This window comes from Psittacula echo (assembly GCF_963264785.1).
Source record: "Psittacula echo genome assembly, chromosome: Z".
Taxonomy (NCBI): Eukaryota; Metazoa; Chordata; class Aves; order Psittaciformes; family Psittacidae; genus Psittacula; species Psittacula echo.
In genome coordinates, this window is record NC_137742.1 from 99,523,188 (window position 1) to 99,543,384 (window position 20,197).

The window sequence follows — 20,197 nt, forward strand, 5'->3', positions numbered from 1 at the left end:
TCATTAGTGGAGTATATTTTAGTCAATGTTGACAGACTGAACGAACATGAATTTCCAGAGGAATGCAGTGCTGTGAATTAAACTCGACTGTAATTTATAAGTACAGAAGGCGCCTAACACAGACTCATGATTTTCATCAAGATCTGAGGGAGATCTTCAGAGGACCCATCCTTAATCCCCGTAGCTGATGTCTGAACGCTAGCATTTGAAGGAAAAGAAAGAAAACATTTGCAAAGGATTATATATGAGTAGTGGGACACGGGAGAGCTGCCTGGCTGACAAAAGTACAAAGCCCCATCATTACAAATGGTTCTTGTAGGCACCTGAAAGTCAGCCTCATCTGAAAGCCCAGGAAACTGCACCACTGACTGTCACCAGCTCCTCGGGGCTGGACCAGAAAGCATTGTCTTAGCAGCAGAAAACAAAGCAGTTAAATTACCACCCCTGCTGAAATATGTCAAACTGCTAATGAAAATGGAAACATACCTTTTTTTTTTTTTTTTTTGACCTCAGGTAACAGGATTTTCACATCACCGTTGTAGACGATTCTCTCGGGTACCTAATTTAGCAAATAGATTAAAAATAAAACATTATTAGAAGGAATTTTTAACATTGTGAAACATGCCTGTCATGCCACTGTGGTACAGAATAGGACTTTTTACGTTCAAATCCTAAATCAAATTTAGAAAGTCTCTTGTACTGTTCACTGGCTGTGAGTGAGTGAAGGGGAAATTAACACAGTTTGAAGGGAAACATTTCTAGCTCACACATTTAGTCTTTACTTCACATTAATAGCAGGAGATTCCTACTGACAAATCACCTTAAAAACACATATTTTTGCCTCACCAGTGAATATCAGCTTCTAGGGCTTGAAAGCGTGCAGCTTCCTGCATTTCTCTCTTAATGATTGTTATTAGCTCCACTAATCTAATTGGCAAAATAATAATCAATTTTTGTACACACTCTATTATTTTCCAGACAGTAGTTTAATAACAAAAGCAGAGCTGTCATTTCTCCCTGCAGTTACTCACATTGTACAAATTCATCCTGTCAACACATATTTAAAATCTAATTTAAAACAAAAGAATCAACATAGAGTGGATCCTTGTACAATAAGTGAGATAAGTCAATGAGTCAATCCGCATTTCCTAAATATGGATATTTTGCTGTGTCCCCTTTAGTGAACTTTCTCTCCCTGAATGTGCATACACAAGCACATACACATATTTTCTAGAAGCCGCCTGCAGGAGTGCTTCAGCTCCATCCATTGTAACCATACAGCATAATCAGAGCAAGGATAAACCACAGGTCTGATCAGTTTGAATCTGAGAAACAAAAAGAAGACAAACTACAGGCACTTTTTCAGCATTCTGGTTCCAGATCAGCTTTGAAAACAGAAATCCGCTGCACATTTGGTACCAGTTGAATGACCCCTTTCCCTCATCCCACCCAAAGGTGGGACAGGTGCATTGAATTGGTCCCTGCATCATGCCACTGAAAGCAACAGTTCCTTTTTGTTTTGTTTTGTTTTTCCTTTCTTACTTTTTTTTAAAAAAAGAAAAAAAAAAAAAAAAAAGGGGGGGGATGGTGCTTCCTTAAATGCAATACTTGGCCCACGGCCTGGGATCTCTTCAAGCAAATGACTCCCGTAGACCTTTGGTGTCATTTTCCTCAAGACGACCTCTGCTTTCATACCAATCAGTGAATCCATCCTGTTATTAATGCATGGGGCTGAGAGGAATAGGTACTCAAGCCTCACACCTCAAGAGCATCCAGAAAGAGATGTGGTCAGCCTGCTTTTAGCAGTCTCAGCCTTCGCTGTGGCCACCCCTGCTCTAAAACCACAACCATTCAGATACATCATAAGAGACCTTAGGCAGGACCTTAATCCACTTTCACCAGAGAGGCACATTGATTCATTTAGCAGCTTAACTATCAGTTCATTAACAATGAAAGAGTCAAAGAAAGTAAGACAGCATGAAGGCAGCCTGATTTATTAATTTAACACTAAACAGATTTATTAATTTAAGAAGGCTGATCACTTTATTTTATCTGACAGAGCTGGTGCAAGAAGAGTTTTACTTGAGTAAGTTTTCTACTCTATACTGTGCTATTTTAAAAGGATTTCACAATAAAGGAAGCTGAAAGACTGTGCACAGTCTGGAGACTGTATCTGGTGTGACATGAATATAGTATTTTAACCAGATTTAATCTTACCGTATTCCCTCCTCTACAATGACTTTGCAGGAGGAAATCCTATGGAAAGGAAAATCTGTTCATCCCACACCACAAAACACTGAATCGCATTGCAGGCTCCAGCAGCTCTTCCTACATGCTAAAATGCTTTAATCAGGGAATTTGGAGGCAGTTAAGTCGGGCAGAGGGGAGAGGAGAAAAAAATACCAGGTCTTATCTGGTTCACTTTTGTGCTCTTAGCTCCAAGTGCTTGAGGGAGCAAGGGCTGTTTGCACTGGAGAAAGCCACAGCTTTACAAGCTGCTACCACAAATATAACTGATTCTGTCCCCATCCCCTTTAGCATCATGACAGTTCACTATTAAGGCCTTGGAAAGCACTTTTGTTTCAAAATTGGAGAAGTGGAGAAGTTCAGGCTGCAGGGAAGTGAATCTGCCTGGCTTCTTACAGAAAATGACTTTAAGCTTAATCACATACACATTCTGAGATACATCCACATAGACTCAGGAAACAGTCTCGGAAAGCGCCGCTCTCCATACTTCAGATTCCTTAAAAGCCATGAATTGTAAATCCTGCCCACCCCTCATCTTGTTCCCTGCAGAGATCCCAGGGCCTGATACAAAATGTCATTTTAAAAGCTCCCCTTGAACGGGGTGGGTTTCAGACTGGTCTCCATGTGAGCACAGGTGAAATGAAAAAGTGAAGGGAAAAGGAAAGGGAAAATAATAATAATAATAAAAAAAAAAAAAAAAAAAAAAGAACGAGAAAAGAAAAAGGAAAAAAAAAGGAAAAGAGGAAGAGAGGAGAGTGTGAACAAAACCCAAAGGGAAGTGCTCTAGGAACATACCTAGAGGACGGTCAGCCAGCTGAAGCCGCTTGGGTGACACATCGGAGCTAAGCTTTGGATGCAGGGACGGATCCTTTACTTACGCATAGAATCCGCTTTTGTTTCACGTATTGAATTTAGAAACCAACAAACAAGCAAACAAACAAACAAGCAAAGGATGCTGCCCTCATCTTTCCCCTTCCCAGACCGGCTCCGGCTCCGGCTCCGTGTCAGGGTCCGGATCCGGGTCCCGGTCCTTCCCTCCCGTACCTGGCAGCGGTGGGACGCCGGGGGGAGTCCCACGTGTGTGTTTGTGTGTGTGAGCCCCTTCGCCCGCAGGGCTGTGCTCGGGTTGGGGGTGCCCCGCCGCGCTGCTGGCGCCGGTGCTGCCCCATCTGCCCGCGGAGCGCTGCTCGTCGGGGTGGTTACACCGTTCTAGACCCCTGCCCGGCCCGCGCTGTCGCCAAGCTGCTGGAAGCAGGGGTTTAAAATCCGTGCCAGAACCCTCCCAAAATGTCCGTTTCGCTCCCGGCCGAGGCAAAAGGAGAGGAGGCCAATGTGTGTCCCCGCGCACCCCGACTCCCCGCAGCCTTCGGGGACACCCGATTTTCACACCGAAAACCAAGGGACGAAGGGCAGGGAGATGACTGAGCTCCCGCTGACACAGGGTGTTGAGCCTTAACGCCTCCGTGCGCAGCCATTGACATTTCTGCTTAACGGGGGACAAGCTGCTGAGAGTGTTTTTCAGGACTGTGCTTCTTTATGAATTAACAATTGAGAGCAGCTACCAGGGACACTCCATTCCCTACCCCCGCTGGAAACTTGAAGACAGTGCTTGATTTTGTTGTTCGCCGGGTGGTTTTTTCAATGCGTGGTGCAGAAGCACCACTTCTAGCAAACTTCTGCTCTGGTTTTGACTTCCCTCCATGCAAGCCATCTTATAGAGATGAATTAAAAAAAAAAAAAAAAAAAAAAAAAAGCATAAAAATAAAGTAAAATAAAGTAAAGCATGTCACAAAGTCCATAGGGCTTCAAACCAAGCAAGGGAAGAGGCAGGCCAATCTCCATCCCCGAAACTCACTGCACCACAACTAGAAGCCTGCATGCTTTGCTGCTGGAGAAGTGGCACGGGTGTAAAAGCTAGACTTAGGGGAGAAGGAAGAACAGTGGATACAGGAACAGCAAAAAAAAAATAAATTATCATTTCAGAGAGCAGTTAGATACAGGCAGCTTGCATCGAGGGCACTGAGACGTTATCACACTGTGCCAGGTCAACCTGATACGGTGGTAGATAGCCGGGGCTGGAGCTGCCTATCTGCCATTATACCCGGCTACAGCCTTGCCGATCCCTGGCCTTTTGCTTCTCACTTGAAAAGTTAAGTCACATCTTGAACTATTTTTGCATCGTGTTGGCTTTGAGCTCACAAATCTGAATGCACTCAGCCCTCAGAGAGTGACAAATGTTATTCACGGTCCTCCCCCACAATTTCAGGCAGTCAAGCATTAGATGCAGCAAGAGTGTACAGTATTTTAATCTATTGATTTGTATCTGCTGCACCCAAAAAATTCATTAGAGGAGCCATAAGAAGTGTGAAGTGGTTGAGTGCTCGGCTCTCCCCCAAAAAGATGAATTCTCTCCACAGCCACTCACCTCTGCCACGTCCTGGGGTGTGCTACCTCGTGTTATTCATACCGAGACCTGCACTTCAAACAGATATGTGAAGCATTTGACTACAGACAGCTCGAGTGTGTATGTGTGTACGAGCAGAATTGGGTTCTGTCCCGGCTGAGCAAACAAAATCTATCCCATTCTCCATAGCTACCCCTGGAATGCCCAAGCCTTGTGGCAGCCGCTTACAACACAGTGATTTGGAAAGAGGGAGGGAATAAAGTTTATTGAAAAATCTTAATTCCTAACACTGAAGTATGTAGGATTGTTTTCTTTTTTTCCCCTGCATGAAATTTTAAATTCAGCCATCTGAACAGGTGTCAGAAACAGTGGGTCCATTTAGCTCCTCTGATGATCGCAGTAATAAATATAGAGGATTTCCTTTCAATGCAGCATATGCTGAAATGACACCAATGTAGTTCTGGCATCTGAGCAGATAATTCTGATATATGCATCATTTCCTCCCTAAATCCAGGAAGCAGCTACACTCTCTATCTGATATTAGTATATTATGTCAAATAGAAATTGGTATTAAAATTATGAATGATTCTAGATCGAGAACTTCCTACACACTATGCAGAGGGAGGGGGAGGAAACAGCTGCACAAAAGCTTTCAGAAGGGGGAAAGGGGGAAAAAAAAAGAGCTGGGAAAGTTTATGTTTTAAAATGAAAATTTACTGCCATGTTTCGTGTGGGGGTAGTTTTCAAGTGGCATTTTGATTCAGCATGGGCAGTTTTGTTTTAAAAGGATGAAGAAGACTTTCTAATAAATAGAAGCTCAGCTCTCTGTTTGCAAACGCGCACTGCCCGCACAGTGCCTGCACAGCAGTGGTGAGAAGCTGCCCAAGAAATAAATACACACTGGTGTGATAGGGATATTTCCCTCCCTTCTCCCCTGTTTTCTTTAGGATGTGGTCCAGGATGGCCGCTCTCGAGCAGGGAAAACGCTGCAGCACAAACACAAAAATACCCCTGGACCCTGCTCAGCAGAAGCTCGGAGGTCTGGCATTGGGTTATGTTTCATTTCGGGGGGGGGGGGGTGGGGAATGAAAAAAGGCTTAAGGGTGAGGTGGGATGGGGAGGAAAGTGGAGCCTGAGCTGCAGTGCACACACCATTTCCCAGCCAGCAAAGGAAGGGCCACTCTCTGCATGCATCTCCTGCACCAGTCACATGAAAGTTCTTTGTAATGTAGTTAATAAATGGGAAAGCACTACAGGACTATGGGAGAAATAGGATGTTGTTAGTGATGGGCAGATTAAGACCACACATGCTTTTGATACATGATTGCCCAGCTCGGGCGGCGCTCCTCCTGCTTTAGCTGGTGAGGTACCTGCAGGAAAGCAGCGGGATCCTGCTCCCCTTTGAAATCCTTGGGGATTGTACCTCCGAGCTCAGTGGGAGCAGGATTGAGGCCAGAGTCAAGCAAGGGGTGATTAATGAATGTAGGTTATTCAGAGCAGAGCGGTTCCAATTAGCCCCAGCAAGCAGTCCTTCGGCAAAGGTGGGCGCTCCCCTGCCATGATTTATATAGAGAACCCCAATACTCCATTCGCTTTAGTGAACATTAAAATGTGCACCTATTTCCCACCCCCCTGTCCCCCCCCCTTCAGTTGGGCAGTTGGCGTGTTTCAGACTCAAATTCAAGTGCACCCTAAGGAAGGCTGTATTCTCTTTTATTCGCAAAGCAAGATTGCAATGTGTCATAGCGATGTCAAACTGGGAGAGAGCCTTTTTTCCCTCTCAGGTTGGGTGTGTGATGGGAATTCTCCCTTCTGCACCCAGTCTATTTCTAGGAAGGATTTCTCTTATCGCTGTTCAAACAGGGTGGATTTTTTTTTCTTCTCTCTGAGAAAGAAGATACTTCAGGGAGGCAGCAGTGCCCCCCTCGCTCTGCGCTACTACTAATTCTTAGTGCCTGCTCCTTACTCCACTTGAGAGGAAACCCAGAGCAGCAGAGGGGTGCAGGAATGAGACTGGACCAGAAGTGGGTCCTGCTTCGGGTGCTTGAGGCTCCACGCTCCCTCGGTGGGGGCTTTCCGAAGGAGAGGCCTCGTCCTTTCCCTTCACTAGGGCAGGGCTCCTTCGGGAGCTCTCAGCAAGGGCCACAGTGAAGCCTCTAAGTGACCCCCTGTGAAAAAAGTGGGCATCAGTAAAGGCTCAGCCAGGGAACGGGAGGTGGAAGAAGAAATAAAAAGCAACCCTGTCTTTATGAGAGGAGATAATTCTCTGCTCGGCCAATAGCAACCAGTTTACCCACAGATTACACATTAACCAGAAAATGGAACTTGAATTAACCAGAATCTGGAGCTTGAACCATTACTCAAACCCTGGTGCAACAGCAGGTCAGATGCCAAAGGGCAGGTTGGTGCCCTGGTGCTGGGGAGGGGTGAGGCGCAGCATTGGCATCGGGGAACACGGCTGTCACCCACAGCAGGGTTGGGTGTCCATCTCCTTCCAGAGGGACCTGGGCAGGAGCATGCTGACCTTCAGCAGCACTCAGTGCCCACAGCTGCAGGCTCTTGAGGCTGCAGGCACCGTGGGGAAACTTGGGGCCGCATCCGAATCTTGGCACTCAGAGCAGGATGGGGTCCAAGCCATGGGCTGGACCGGCTGGGCAGAGGAACAGCAACAGGTCCCCACCTTCCACTGCCATCAGTGCCCGGGAGGGATGATCTTACAGCTGCACCAACAGTGGGGAAGGGAGATATAAGAGAATAAACACCTGCTGGTGTTAATAAACCTGGGTCTGGAGATAAAACCCTGATCCTGGGAGGGCTGGAGCATCCTTCGGAGAGGCCTCCACTTCTCAAACCAGGCAGATACACCCATTCAAAGGGTGGGAGAGGACTCTGTGAACGAACACCGGAGGCTGTTGGGGAAGGTGGCTTTAAATGAACTGGGCTGAGAGTTTGAGGAGCCTTTCGAAGTCAAAATGCCCTTTGACATGGAGAAGTGCAGTGAAGAGCAGCTCGGAGACCTGAATGTTTCTAACACATTAACCTTTGGGGATTGATTGTCTAGAACAAATAACTCTCAAAAGTTGGAGGAAGTCCTTTGAATTTACTTTTTTTTCCTCTCTGCTCCTCAGTTCTCTCTGGGCTTTCTAAGGCCTGCAGCAAAGAAAAAAGGGGTTGGGGGGAAAGAGAAAACCACAGGACAAACGAAAGAAGGTGGGGGGAAAGCAAAGGGGAAAAAAAAAGGAGGTAGTATGGACCCAAATGGCAAGAAATCTTTCGATCTAGTGTTAAGTGGCTCTGTGACAAGCCAAGCCTGATGCAGTGTCATCTCTTACTAGAGACAGGCATGCTTAGATCAGATGATAAGAGGATGTGAAGTCTTCCCTTTCACTTCGCTCCATCATAAAACAATCAAAATACAGGGCCATATCATGTCATCAGGTTTTTAAGTAGACCTCCCCTTTGAGATCTTCTAAAACCCGGTGGGATGGTCTGAGTCACTGAAACTGAGCTCACTGCAATACTGAGAAGTCAGAAGCAGCACCTGAAAACTCATGTTTTTCATCTACCTGAAAGATAACTTGATTTCTAGCGGGAGACAGCTTTCCGTTTCACACAAAGCTATCCTCTCCCTTCTGCCCTCCTGAATATTATTCAGTCCAGCTCTTGTGCCAGCATCACCCCTTTGCCAGGCAGTACGCTGAAGTACTGCTCTCAGAGTTATTGAACTTTGAACTACAGACTAAGAAACTGAGTACGGAATCAAAAAAATGCAGTTTATTATTGTAGATTATTCTCTCTTTTGATATAACCATAGAGTCGAAAATGAAAGAAAAGCACATAGGAACATCACACGTGGTTAGTTAGTAACTCAAGATATAAAACAATTTTGCACAGCAAAATATGTAAAAGAAAAAGTAACTGACAAGATTTTTTTATATTTATTGTGGTAAGATTTACTTTCCATTTTCTTTTTTTTTTTTTTTTTAAAAGACAGGATATCAGTCCCTGAAAATAAAATTTACTGATTATTGCCTTTAAAACTGTGGAATTTTTTGAAGTTACAGAAAATCCAGTTCTGCACCACAATACAACTGTAAAAAAATCTGCATCATTTTAAAACTGTGCAGTAATGCCATCTTTATAACTGCATAAACTGTATTAGCGTTCTAAACAGGTTTGTAATTTTTTTGTTGTTTTTGTATTATATGTTTGCAGATTATATCTTAGTGCAATTCAGTCCCCAATACTTCAATTTTGAAAAAAAAAAGAAAACCAACAAAACAACAAACAACAAAACAAAAACCAAAAACAACCTATACATTTTTAATGTAAAATACCTCTGTAGATATACACAGAGGTGCCTTCCCCTTTTAATACTTTGGTTTTCAAATACAGTCAGTGGTATAGCAAGGACTACATATACCCAACTTATATTTAAGTTGCAAGCACATGCTGCATAAACTACTTTTTAAAACAGTCCCGTTGCAAATTCTACCCCCCTTTACATCACGACAGTAAACAATTTAGTGCATCAATCTTAAAAAAAAAAATCTACATCTAAACAGACCTAACTCTTTCGAATTTATCTATAACATTCCTTTATCTGTAGCATACATTTTAACTGGGCTAACAGATGACAGAAACTAGAATTAAATTATATATACTAGGAACCCAGAGCATTCCACATTTGACAATGACCAAATGCAAAAGGAAAAAAAAAAATGGGGCAGATCACTTAAAATTAATATTTAGACTGTTTTAGTCAACAGCATGGTTTCAATATCAATCCCCCAAGCAAGACGTGAATTTTGTTTTCAAACGTCTTTACAAAGTTCTTGTGTTTTTTTTTAATTTTTTTTTTTTTTTTTTTTTTTTTTTTTTTTTTTTTTTTTTTTTTGCCACTTAAGGTTATCAAAATCCATTCTGGCAGGTTTTTGAGAGGGAATGCTTCAGTGCATTTAAAAGGAAGTCTGAAGTTTTGAGTAACTCAAAGCAGTTTTAGAGCAGATGCAAACTTTAATGGGGAGGAAGAGGAGGAGGAAGATCAAAGGTTGCACTTTTTTGCTTTCAACCCAAAAAAGTGATGAGGCAATAAAACAAAAGGATGAATGCCATGCCATAATAGTCTCCAAAATTCCACTTCCAAGCAAAAGAAAAAAAAAAAAATAATTATACCATACATGACCAGCATGCAGGGTTTTTTATTTATATAATGTCTCTTTTTCATAGTCTTTTGAAACAGTTATAGCTCATTGTTGCTAAGACAAAATAGCAAGCGTAATGCATGAGATGAGTATGGGATTCTAATGGCAGACTACAGTCTCACATTTGGCTGATTAAGGCCAAAACTCACATGAACACACCGAAGGTTGATGCAGGCTTGATTTTGGCAAGTTGATCTAGGCTTATCTCTAGTTTTGCACAACAACGCTAAAAACTGATGGAACTCAGCAAGCTGGAGTCTAAAAATTTCACATTGTTTTTGTATTTTTTGTTTTTGTTTTGATTTTTTTTGGTGCTTTTTTTTTAATATTTTTCTTTCTGCAAAGCTCAAATCTCATATGAAGAACTCAGGATGGCAAAAAAAAAAAAAAAAAGAAATCTGACTTTTTTTTGGACACAGCAAGCTCAAAAGAAGAAAACCTCATGAACTTAAAAATATATATATATAATGTGGATGGCAGGTTTCAAAGAAGAGCAAGCTTCATATGAAGAACTGAGTTGGTGGCGAGTTGGATCTTTTAAATTTAAGAAGAAAAAAGGAAATACAACAGCAAGCCCCCACAAAAATGAAAAAAAAAAAAAAAAGAAAAAAAAAAAAAAAAGGAAAGAAACTCATGTAGAACTTGAGGTTGGCCAACACGGAGCCAGCCCACCTTAAAAAGAAAAAAAAAAAAAAAAGAAAAGACAAAGAAAATAACCCCCAAAACACAACTTTGTTTTAAAATTGTTTTGAGTTTTGTTTTTTAAAAAAAGGTAATACAAGGTGGCAAGCCGGGTTGTCGCTCTAGCAAAGCCCCCAACAACAACTCACACGGAGAACTTTTAGTTAAGGTGGCAAGGCTGTGGGCACTCACATGAAAAACTCTGGAGAGGAAGGGTTGTCACTGCTGGATCCGTTTTCTCTGAAGCCATTGCTGACCAGCTTCTCGTACTTTTCCTTGTAGGCGTCCCTCTCCCGGACCAGCCTGGAGATCTCCTGCTTTAGGTGCTCCACTTGCTGCAGCAGCTGGTTCTTCTCCGACTCCAGGACGTGCCGCTGCTGGACCCTCTTGAAGCGGCAGGACTGGGCATAGCCCCTGTTTTTGAGGGTCCTCCTCTTCTGCTTCAGCCGGATCACCTCTTCCTTGCTGACGCCCCGCAGCTGCCGGTTCAGCTCCCGCACCGACATGGTCACCAGCTGCTCGTCGGAGAAGCGGTCGTCGAAGTGGAGGCCGCCGCCGCCGCCGCCGTGGTGCGGGTGGTGCAGCCCCCCGGCGCCGCCGCCGCCGCCACCGCCGCCGCCGCCGGAGCCAGCGGCCGAGGAGGCGGAGGAGGGCGGCGCGCTGCCCGGCGCCGCGGGGTGGGGGTGCCCGCCGCCGCCGCCGTGGTGCGGGTGGTGGTGGTGGTGGTGGTAGTGGGGCGCGCCGCCCTGCGCCGCCGCCGCGGCGATCACCGCCGACACCACGGCGGCCGCCGAGCCCATCTCCTCGGCCGGCACGGAGCCGCCGGCGCCGGCGGCCGCGGCCAGCTGCTGCCCTCTAGCATAGCCATCGAAGGCGCCGGGCAGCGGGTGGTGGCTGCTGTTGATCAGCGCCTCCACCGCGTCCTCGGGGCTGAAGCCCAGCGCCTCCGGGTTGAGCTGCTGCGGGTAGCCAGTCATCCAGTAGTAGTCTTCAAGGTGGGTCTTCTGGTCGGTGCCGGAGCCGGGGCTGGGCGCCGAGAAGCTGGGGGACGGGGGCACCGAGCTGCAGGGCGTGCTCATCGGGGTGGAAGAGAGCGATCCCCCGGCGATCAAGCGGCCGCACTGGCTGATAATGCGATCGGTCTCCACCGGCTCCTTTTTCACTTCAAACTTCATCAGATCGAAGTCATTAACATATTCCATGGCCAGGGGACTGGTGGGCAGGTCGGAGCTGCTCATTGCCAGTTCTGATGCCATCCTTTTGCTGCTGAGAGTCCTCCAGAAAGGGTGCGCTCCGGGAGCGAGGGGACTGCTCTGAGTTGCCACCGGGTGAGCCAGCTTGATTTTTGGCGAGCTCCGCTCCGCTCTCTCCTGCCTCTGCCTCTCGCCACGGCCCCGCGCAGCCTCCGCTCCAATTCGCCCCGGCGCTCCCGCTCCGCGTTATCCCTTGCAGAGTCTCCGCTGCCGCTGATGCATCAGAGCGAGGGGCTCTTGCTATTCGCCTTTTGCATAAAGGTTTTTTTTTTTTTTTTTTTTCTTTCCTCCTTTTCCTCCTCTCTCCCTCCCTTCTCTGCCTCCTCTCTCTTTTTGCAGCTTGCAAACTGCAGCTGGAAGTGTTAGCTGGTGGTGTTGCGAGTAAATTTGTTGTTGTTGTTGGTTTGTTTTGTTATTTTTAACACTTCATGGTGCCTTTCCTCTGGGCTTTCTCATGCAAAGTGCAGAGCGAGAAGAGACGTTCATCGGGGAAGGGAGGAGGGAAAAAGAGAAGCGAAGGCAAAAAAAAAAAGAAAACAAGAAACACAAAAAAATCAAAGTCGGTATCGCAACTAAAATAACAAAAACAGTTTAAAAAGAAGAAAAAGGGGGGAAACAACGCAAAAACACTCGACCCCAAAGCTACAGCAAGAAGATGAAAAATATTTTAAAGGTTTCATCCAGCAGGAGAGTTTAAAAGCATTGCTGAGTTTTATAGCGCTCCTGACGTCAAATGGGAAATTGGCTCGGCCGCCGGGCCAATGGGCTGCCGCCTCCCGGCCCTCATTAGCATAATAGTATAGAAACAAGGAAACTTTTCGGAGCTGTCAATCAGGGCCCCATCAGCTGACTGTCAGCTGGGGAGCGCCTTAACCCCTTCCTACCCACCGCCGCCCGCCGCACTCACCGGGCAAGCGGGTGCGGGACGGGGCCGCGGAGGGGGCCGCGCCGCTTCGCTATCGCGCCGGGTCGGTCTCGGTAGCCGCGCTCCGTGCGCGCTTTCGGCAGAGCGCCCTGCCCTGGGGAGGGGGCTGCCCTGGAGCTGCCCCCGCTCGGGCGGACGATGCTGGCACCCGGGGCGGCGGGGGAGCTCCTTTCGCCGGGGAGCACAGGGCGCTGGGACCCTGCAGGGACCCGAGAGCGCGGGGCTGCCGCCGGGGCCCCTAACAGCGGGGAGTCTGCTGTGCCAGGCGCGGATACCTGCTGCGGGCCGGTCCTTGCGTTCCCCCGTGCCGGCTGCCGGCCGCTCGCTCCGCTCCGCGCCTCCGTCGCTTAGAGATGATTTTTTTCGCGGGGACGGAGCATCAATTCCCCCCTTTTTCCCTGCCGAGAGGTTCTAAAGCCCTGCAAGTTTGCAAGCGCTCGCCCTCCCTCCCCCCCCCCCCCCCCCCCCCCGCAGTTGGACTGCTGGCCAGTACTAATTAATTTAATACACTTAGAACTAATTGTATTTACTTTAGCCTCCCCTCCCTCACACACCCCCCCCCCCCCCCATCCTCAGGGAGGGGGATGGGGCCGGGGGGCCGTGGAAGCGGCGAGCGGGCTGGACGCGGAGCGGCGGATCGGCTCGGTTTAAACCTCGACAGCGCCATCTCTCGTCGAAAGGTCAGTGCCGAGACGGTCCCCGGCCGGTGCGCGGCCGCGATGCGGCCGGGCCGGGTCCCTCCGTCGGGGGATGGCCCCGCCGCAGCCGTCGCTGTTCTCGCCCGGCCCTGGTCCCGGCGCGGCTCGGCCCAGCCAGGCCCCGCCGCACCGCGGTCCCCCTCTGCGGGCCGGGGAACGCCGCAGCCTCCGGGGCTGCCAGGCTCGATTTTCCGGCTGGGCTTTATGGGAATATCGATAGAATTAAAGTTACTTGTAATTCCGTGATAAATGAGATGTCTCTAGTAAGTAAGATTAAGTGCAGTGCTATAAAGTTGTTTATCTGAAAAGTAATTCTCAGAAACCTGACTTCTGACACTTGGTCATATATTAAACCAGCTTCTTGAACATTGTACTTCAAATCCTCCCTACTCCCCTTGCCTGGTCCCTTCCCCCTTGTAGTTTGCTATTTATAACTGCACACGGTATTATTTTGTAGGTGCGGGCAAGTCTCTATGTAATTTTTCGCCGACTGTGAAAATCATCATTTGCAAAATCCAAAGAATCTCTGCTTAGAAAATAATGCTTGGCTAGTGGATTTACAAATGAATAACATCTTCTGACTATGCCATTATCAGTACGAGTGCCAGTACTAACATCTGAAAGTCATACAGCATGTACTGTTCCTGGCAGCTAAGAAAGGTAGGGCATACTGCAAATCTAGGAAGATAACTGCATCTAGAAGGGCTCATAGAGTCAATTCTATAAAGCTAAAAAGCGCTACCAGCATCACTGGCAAAATTAAAATGAAGTTCTGCATGGTCCCAAAACACACACACATACACGGAGCCCTGGACATCTGCTAGCTTTATCTTACAGATTGCGATTCATGACAAAGTTAATAAAACTCAACTGCTCAGGCTGGCTTTCCTATTTGTTCCTGTTGTTGGAATCAACAAAACTTCCAGGCTCACGGCATAAATCCCCCAAGGACAGTCTAATTCCCTGTATTTGTTTTTCCCCCAAGCAAGATGAATGTGATACTGTATATCACTTAACATGCGCACCTATGAGAGACATAAAATGTGTGCTAATATTTTTAAATGAAAAGGTTATTGCTTTTCAGAACGTACAGTCGTAGTATTTCACTTGCCCGTTTGATAGATGGCTGTGGAAGTGTGGCTCCAGCCCCATAAAATAGTTTGTTTGGACGTGAGGATTCAAAGTGCTACATTTGCAAACGAGTAAATTTCCTGAGTAAACTCTGAACTCTAGACAAAGAGTATGAAATTGTGTGAGCTAATGGGGACCATCCCTTAATTGATACCAATGTAAGCTGCAAATTAATTGAAGCTCTGACCTACCAGAACAGCGAGTAAAATTATTAGTTGTACAGTATTGTTCTCGTGTGATTGTTACACAGAACTGCTGCACCAAAATGTCTCTACTGTTCAGTGCAGCAGAGAAAAAAAGATTGTTAGCAATTTTTGGATAACCTTCAGAAGCAACATTCTCCTCCCTACGCTATATAATTCTCATTTTAGTAGTATTTTTCTTTATTATTTGGCTATTCACAATGGGTGTCTAAACATTTACAGTCCTCTATTAACAGTGTTTCTTCCATAACAATCACACACTTTCATTTCAATTAGAGCTATTCAGTCTCCAGTTTTTCCACAATTATCACAGGCCAATTCCCCCAGACTGCTCCCTTTTCCCACCACTGTTTGTAACAATCCTGCCCTGAGCCAGGCACAGAGGGAAAACTCCAGCGTCCCTTTCACAGCCTCTTGCTCCCGTTTGTTTTTAAGCATCTCCGTTCGACGACACAATGTGAAGCCCTGCTTGCTCACTGTTTGCTGCTGACCTGGTTCATAAGCCTTCAAACTAACACATATTTATTGTGGAAGAGTGTTCTGACAAATCATGCAGGAGGATGTGAAACATTAACTCCCAATACACTCCGGTCGGCCTGCACTGGGATGAGCACGCCAGCAGTGTGTGCAGGAACTTCCATCGCTGAAGCCTGCATGCGTGTGTATCTCACACAGAAGATTTAGCCGAAGAGAACGTGCAGGTTATGAGTTATATGGACTCAGAGTGTAATTTGTTATAACTTAAACACATATCAAGACCAACACATTAAGTACAGTTACTGCTCCTTTTGTTTATCTAGTGTCTTATTTTATGGTGCAGAACTAAACAGTGTCCGCCGAATTTAACTATGAAACCAGCCAAATTGATTTCAGAAAGACTTCTTCAGAGTAACAGAGTGATAAGGCATAAACTGCTCCTAGGTGCAGGGCTAGATAAATCCTTTTAACAGTCTTCAGATCAGTTAACAGGGTAAGTAAATCACATATCACTGTTAGCAGATTTATGGGAAAGAATTAATAGAATCAGACGAGATAATCTGGTAGGGATAAAATTGCTGAGGAAACAGTCCAGCCTTACATCGGGGGGCATGAAACAACAGTCTGATTACTGGGAGTCATTATGGATTGGTGAATTATGAACTAAATCATCGTAAGAGTAATTCAGTATTTATTAATTCTTTTCTCTTTAAACAATTTACAGATGCAAATAAAAGCCTCTGTCTTTGAAGACACATTCTTTATATATTTTTATTGGATGTAATTTACTATTGGCATTACCTGTATTTACCTCATAATTGAACATTTTGCATTCAAATTTATGTAATGCATTATGCTTTAGAATATATTTCTCCCTTATTAGCATGAATAGTCACTTACCTCATGAATTACTAAGTTTATCTGAAAATATAGGTGCATTTTTTTGCTAAGTGGAACACAAACGTATGTACAATAAATTCTTGTTTGCCAGTGGTGTTACAGAAACACAGAACAACCCTGTATTGGAGAAGAGGGGAAAGAAGCTGCAGCAAAGAAGCAGAATCAATTACTGTGTGTATGTATGTGACAGTAATTCCTCCTGTCAATGTTTTGTTTATTTTTAATAAAGAATGGGTGACTCAAAGGTTTACTTTAGAAGGAGCAGATGAAAAAGGATCTCCACGGTGAATTTCTTTCCTCTGTTTCCCCCAGTACTTCCAGATGGACTTGGCTGAGACTGTGCCACTGCAGCCTTTGCTCCAGCTGCGTTCCTGCTGACCTGGTCTACGCCATGAACGTATGCTGCTCTAAACTCACTTTCTCAAACATTTCTCTCTTTCCCCTAATTCTGTGCCTATGCTTGGCTTTAAATCCAAATAATCAATATAATTTCAGTCCATTCTGCAGTATTAGCGCAACCTTACTTATGCAGAGAAAACCCCAACTCTATTGACTTCAAGAACTGCAGGATTGAATCCTTGATCCCATTGAAACCAATGACAAAACTCGTATTGATTTCAGTGGAAGCAGGATCGGGTCCTTGATGTTAGCAATTTGTTTAAGTCAGAGGGCTACAAGAAGTGAAGGACATCAGCAGATCTGCTGGCAAGAATACAGGTCTGCTCCCCAAAATTCAAAGGCAAAATTCACTTGTGGTGGGTCATCTTTACACTCAGGTTTTACCATCTGCGTGCTGGGATGCCTGTGTATTTTGTCCGGACGCATAAAGCCAGTCCTCCTGGGAGCATTCAAATGAGCGCATCTATAAATGTAGCGCAGCAAAATGAGCTACTTTTGCCACTCGTGCTTTTCCCGAGCCTGGTACAATCCATTTCTGTGACGACAGTTTTCTGCCCCACACGCATCTGATACTGCTCTTTTATTTTAAGGCTGAGAAAATCTTCCCTTTAAACTCATGCTGAGCATCAAATTGGACTCCACTTGCAGCTGAACATCTTGGCTGTCTCTTCCTTTCCTCCATCAGCTCCAGTATATTTTATGTAGAATTCTCTCTGTTAATAAAACTTGCTTCTCCCTTCATTCTGCAGTTTTGCATTAGTGTTACTGAAACCACCAGACCTGCTCTGTTTCAAAAGTGTGCAAAGGAGAAGGAAAAAAAAAAACCCAGTGTTTTTTTCCTGTAGTCTCCTATTTTTGCCATTCTGCACAGACTCTAAATGTACAGCCTCTATTCATTTGACTGTAAAGTTTCTGTTGCTAAATTAGAATAAAAGTAGCTTGAAAAGGCAGGCTTAAACACATATTTTAGTTGCTTTTGTGTCACATCCAAGAGGGCTTGTGTTTTAGATCTGGGAATTGCAAGGTGTTAGCAGCTGCTTTGATTTTATTCCCCTGGAAGTGCCTGGCAGTCACTCTATGGAAGACGCAGCATCGGTGCTACACCTGAGTGTGTGAGTTTGCTCTGTGTACCCAGAGTCCAAATGAAGTGACAGCTTTTTAGCAATCAAAATATTTCCATTGCTTGCTTATAACTTTTGTAAAATGCTAGAAATAGTCCAAATTAACTTTACATGATCCAGAAACTGTCTCTTTATCTGAAGGGAAGACTGCACGGAGGTGCAACTGAAAAGCTGCAAGTGACTCTAATATGTGTCTAAAGGTTGGTGTCACAAGATCTGTACTGTGCTTGTTTCATGATGCATGCCCTAGTTTACTAATTTTCAATGAATGGCTTTGCCTAAATGTAAAAATCAATGAAGACAGTTTGATGCTAAAAAAAATCTATTTATCTAAAAGAAATAAAAACTGAAATTGCAATAAAGATTTTTATCAAACTTTATGGTGGAATTTATCATCTATAACTTGAATGATCACATTCAGTTATACAGTGTGGTATTTGCTCGGAAATTAGCTGAAGTGGGTAAAAGAGAACCTGGTGAAAACTTGTGTAGAAATTAATATGAAAACTCTACAGAGGCAGAAAACTAGTATTAGTTAAGGGAAGAGAGTAAAACAATTACATTAATGTTATGTACCTGAGCTGTCCTGATAATGTCCTGCAATATGCACGCTGCATTTATATCTATTTTAGCTCATAAGAATCTATGCTGCTTTTCTCCCTTCTGTTCCGCATTAGGTTATTTCAACAGTAAGGAATGGCTACAGTGGCAGCATGAAAAAATAAGTGAATTTTATATGTTATCTCCTTAAAGTCACCCATCAGTAAGTGATGAGGAGGGCAGGATTCTGATATGATGTTTTGATGTATAACTGTGAAGGTTGAGACGGTCTTTATTAAAAGTTACGAACTTTAGTGAATTTTAAACAAATCTGTGATTTAATGTCTTGAAGTGCGAGATGGCACAGACTCATTAATTTTTGGTGATAAACTGCGCTGCGTGTGATGGGCTGAGCGCCATGCTCTGGGCTTCTTCACTGTAAACAGTAAAACATGATAACTGCTTGAAGTAACTGATGGGGTCTGTAACAACACAAGGTTCTTGGCTTACATGACCTAAAAAGGTTCATTATAACAGAGTAGGGCTGGCATCGAGCCCTCCCCAGCTCTTGCTGCTCTCTGAGCGGGGAGGGTCATTCTCAGCACACGGAGGGAGGTGTAAAGTGAAGCCAGTTCCAAGTGGCAGCGTTTCCCGCACTCCGGTGGCACCGATAGAAACAGCTACGGGAGGTGCATGAGGAGAGAGATCAGGTCAAAAAGCTTTGCACGGCAGCAACAGGGAGAGACACTTAGAAATAAAGACAGATGGAGAGCTGATGACTGCGGCACAGACGAAAAACGAGCTCCGAGCCGTGCACCCCCCAAGCAGGAGTTCTGGAGCTCTGTCCATCTCTGGAATACGTAGAGTACTTGCCCACACAACAGGGATGCCTTAGACATGAGGAGAGCTTTAGGATGAAAGGTGGTTATGAGCACAACGTATTATAAATCAAAACCCCGGATGAGCTGTGCATATAAGAGCACATATGGTTTTTACATTACCTCCAACCTTTAATTATCTGACTGAATCTGGCCTAACCTGCTTATCTTCTGAGCATTACTCACCGAGCTCTGGCAGGAGGAGGTGTCAATGAATATGGGACAGGTTTGGAGCCAACACCTTCACCAGTTGAACTGGCAGGAGTTGAAGCTTTATCATGGGCTGGAACAGGGAGAGGGGGTTTCCCGCCTTCCCAGCCTGCCCTTCCATAATGGATCCAGCTGATTACGTCTCGTGTCCTCTCCAACTAAGGTGAGCTAGCTCCCCTCCGAGCCTTCCCCCTCCCATTCCCCAGATTCAATGGCCCAACTTCACCTGTGGTTAACAATGCCAGGTTTGATTTCTGTGGCAGAAGCTTGGCTGCTCAAGCTGTCTTCTTAACTATGGAGATATAGCAGCATCTGTCAGAAAATCTATGTGAAAACAGTGCCAGTGCCAGCAAATGGAAACTGTAGCTTTCTAATCAGCTACATTTGATTTGGTTTGATATATTTAACTTCTCCTTTTCTCCCTCCCGCTATTGGCAAATGTGTTATTCTTCTACAGAAATGAAAACAACCTGCAATTTACTGGATTGCTATGCAGAGTGTTAGTGCAAAGAAGTATAAGTCATGATGACATCTGATATTTTTCAGTGTCATTAACTGTCTTCACCAGGCGAGGGATGGAAAGTCTTATACCTCATTTTTTTTTTCCCTTCCTACTGCATAAGAATTAGTTCCCCGTTACAGGAGTGCTGGGCAGACCCGGTTCAGATTTGTCTCCATCCGGAGTCTGGGTCATTTGGAAACTCTAATCCTTAACTAAAAGGAAATGATAAAAATACCCATTAAATTAATTTTCACACCTGCAGTTGGAATTAATAATGGCAACCAGAGTGGCATCCTATTTCAGCTCCCTTGAGGTGACTAACAGTCCTGGTCATTAATATAATCCCAACCACCAGAGGAATTCACTGTCTGAGGGATCTACCATGAAAAACAAATGATCCCCAGAGCTATGCCTGCACAATGGA

General features: G+C 45.1%; 1 protein-coding gene across 1 annotated transcript; it reads right to left on the bottom strand.

Annotated features, from left to right (window-relative positions):
• Window positions 1-396: 396 nt before the first annotated feature.
• MAF (MAF bZIP transcription factor) lies at window positions 397-11,792 on the bottom strand (the record flags this gene model as incomplete). The annotated part of the gene is made up of 2 exons (XM_080637419.1): window positions 397-559; window positions 10,729-11,792. 2 exons carry the CDS (start codon window positions 11,790-11,792, stop codon window positions 526-528), a joined length of 1,098 nt encoding a protein of 365 aa, XP_080493545.1. The 3' UTR covers window positions 397-525.
• Window positions 11,793-20,197: the final 8,405 nt, after the last annotated feature.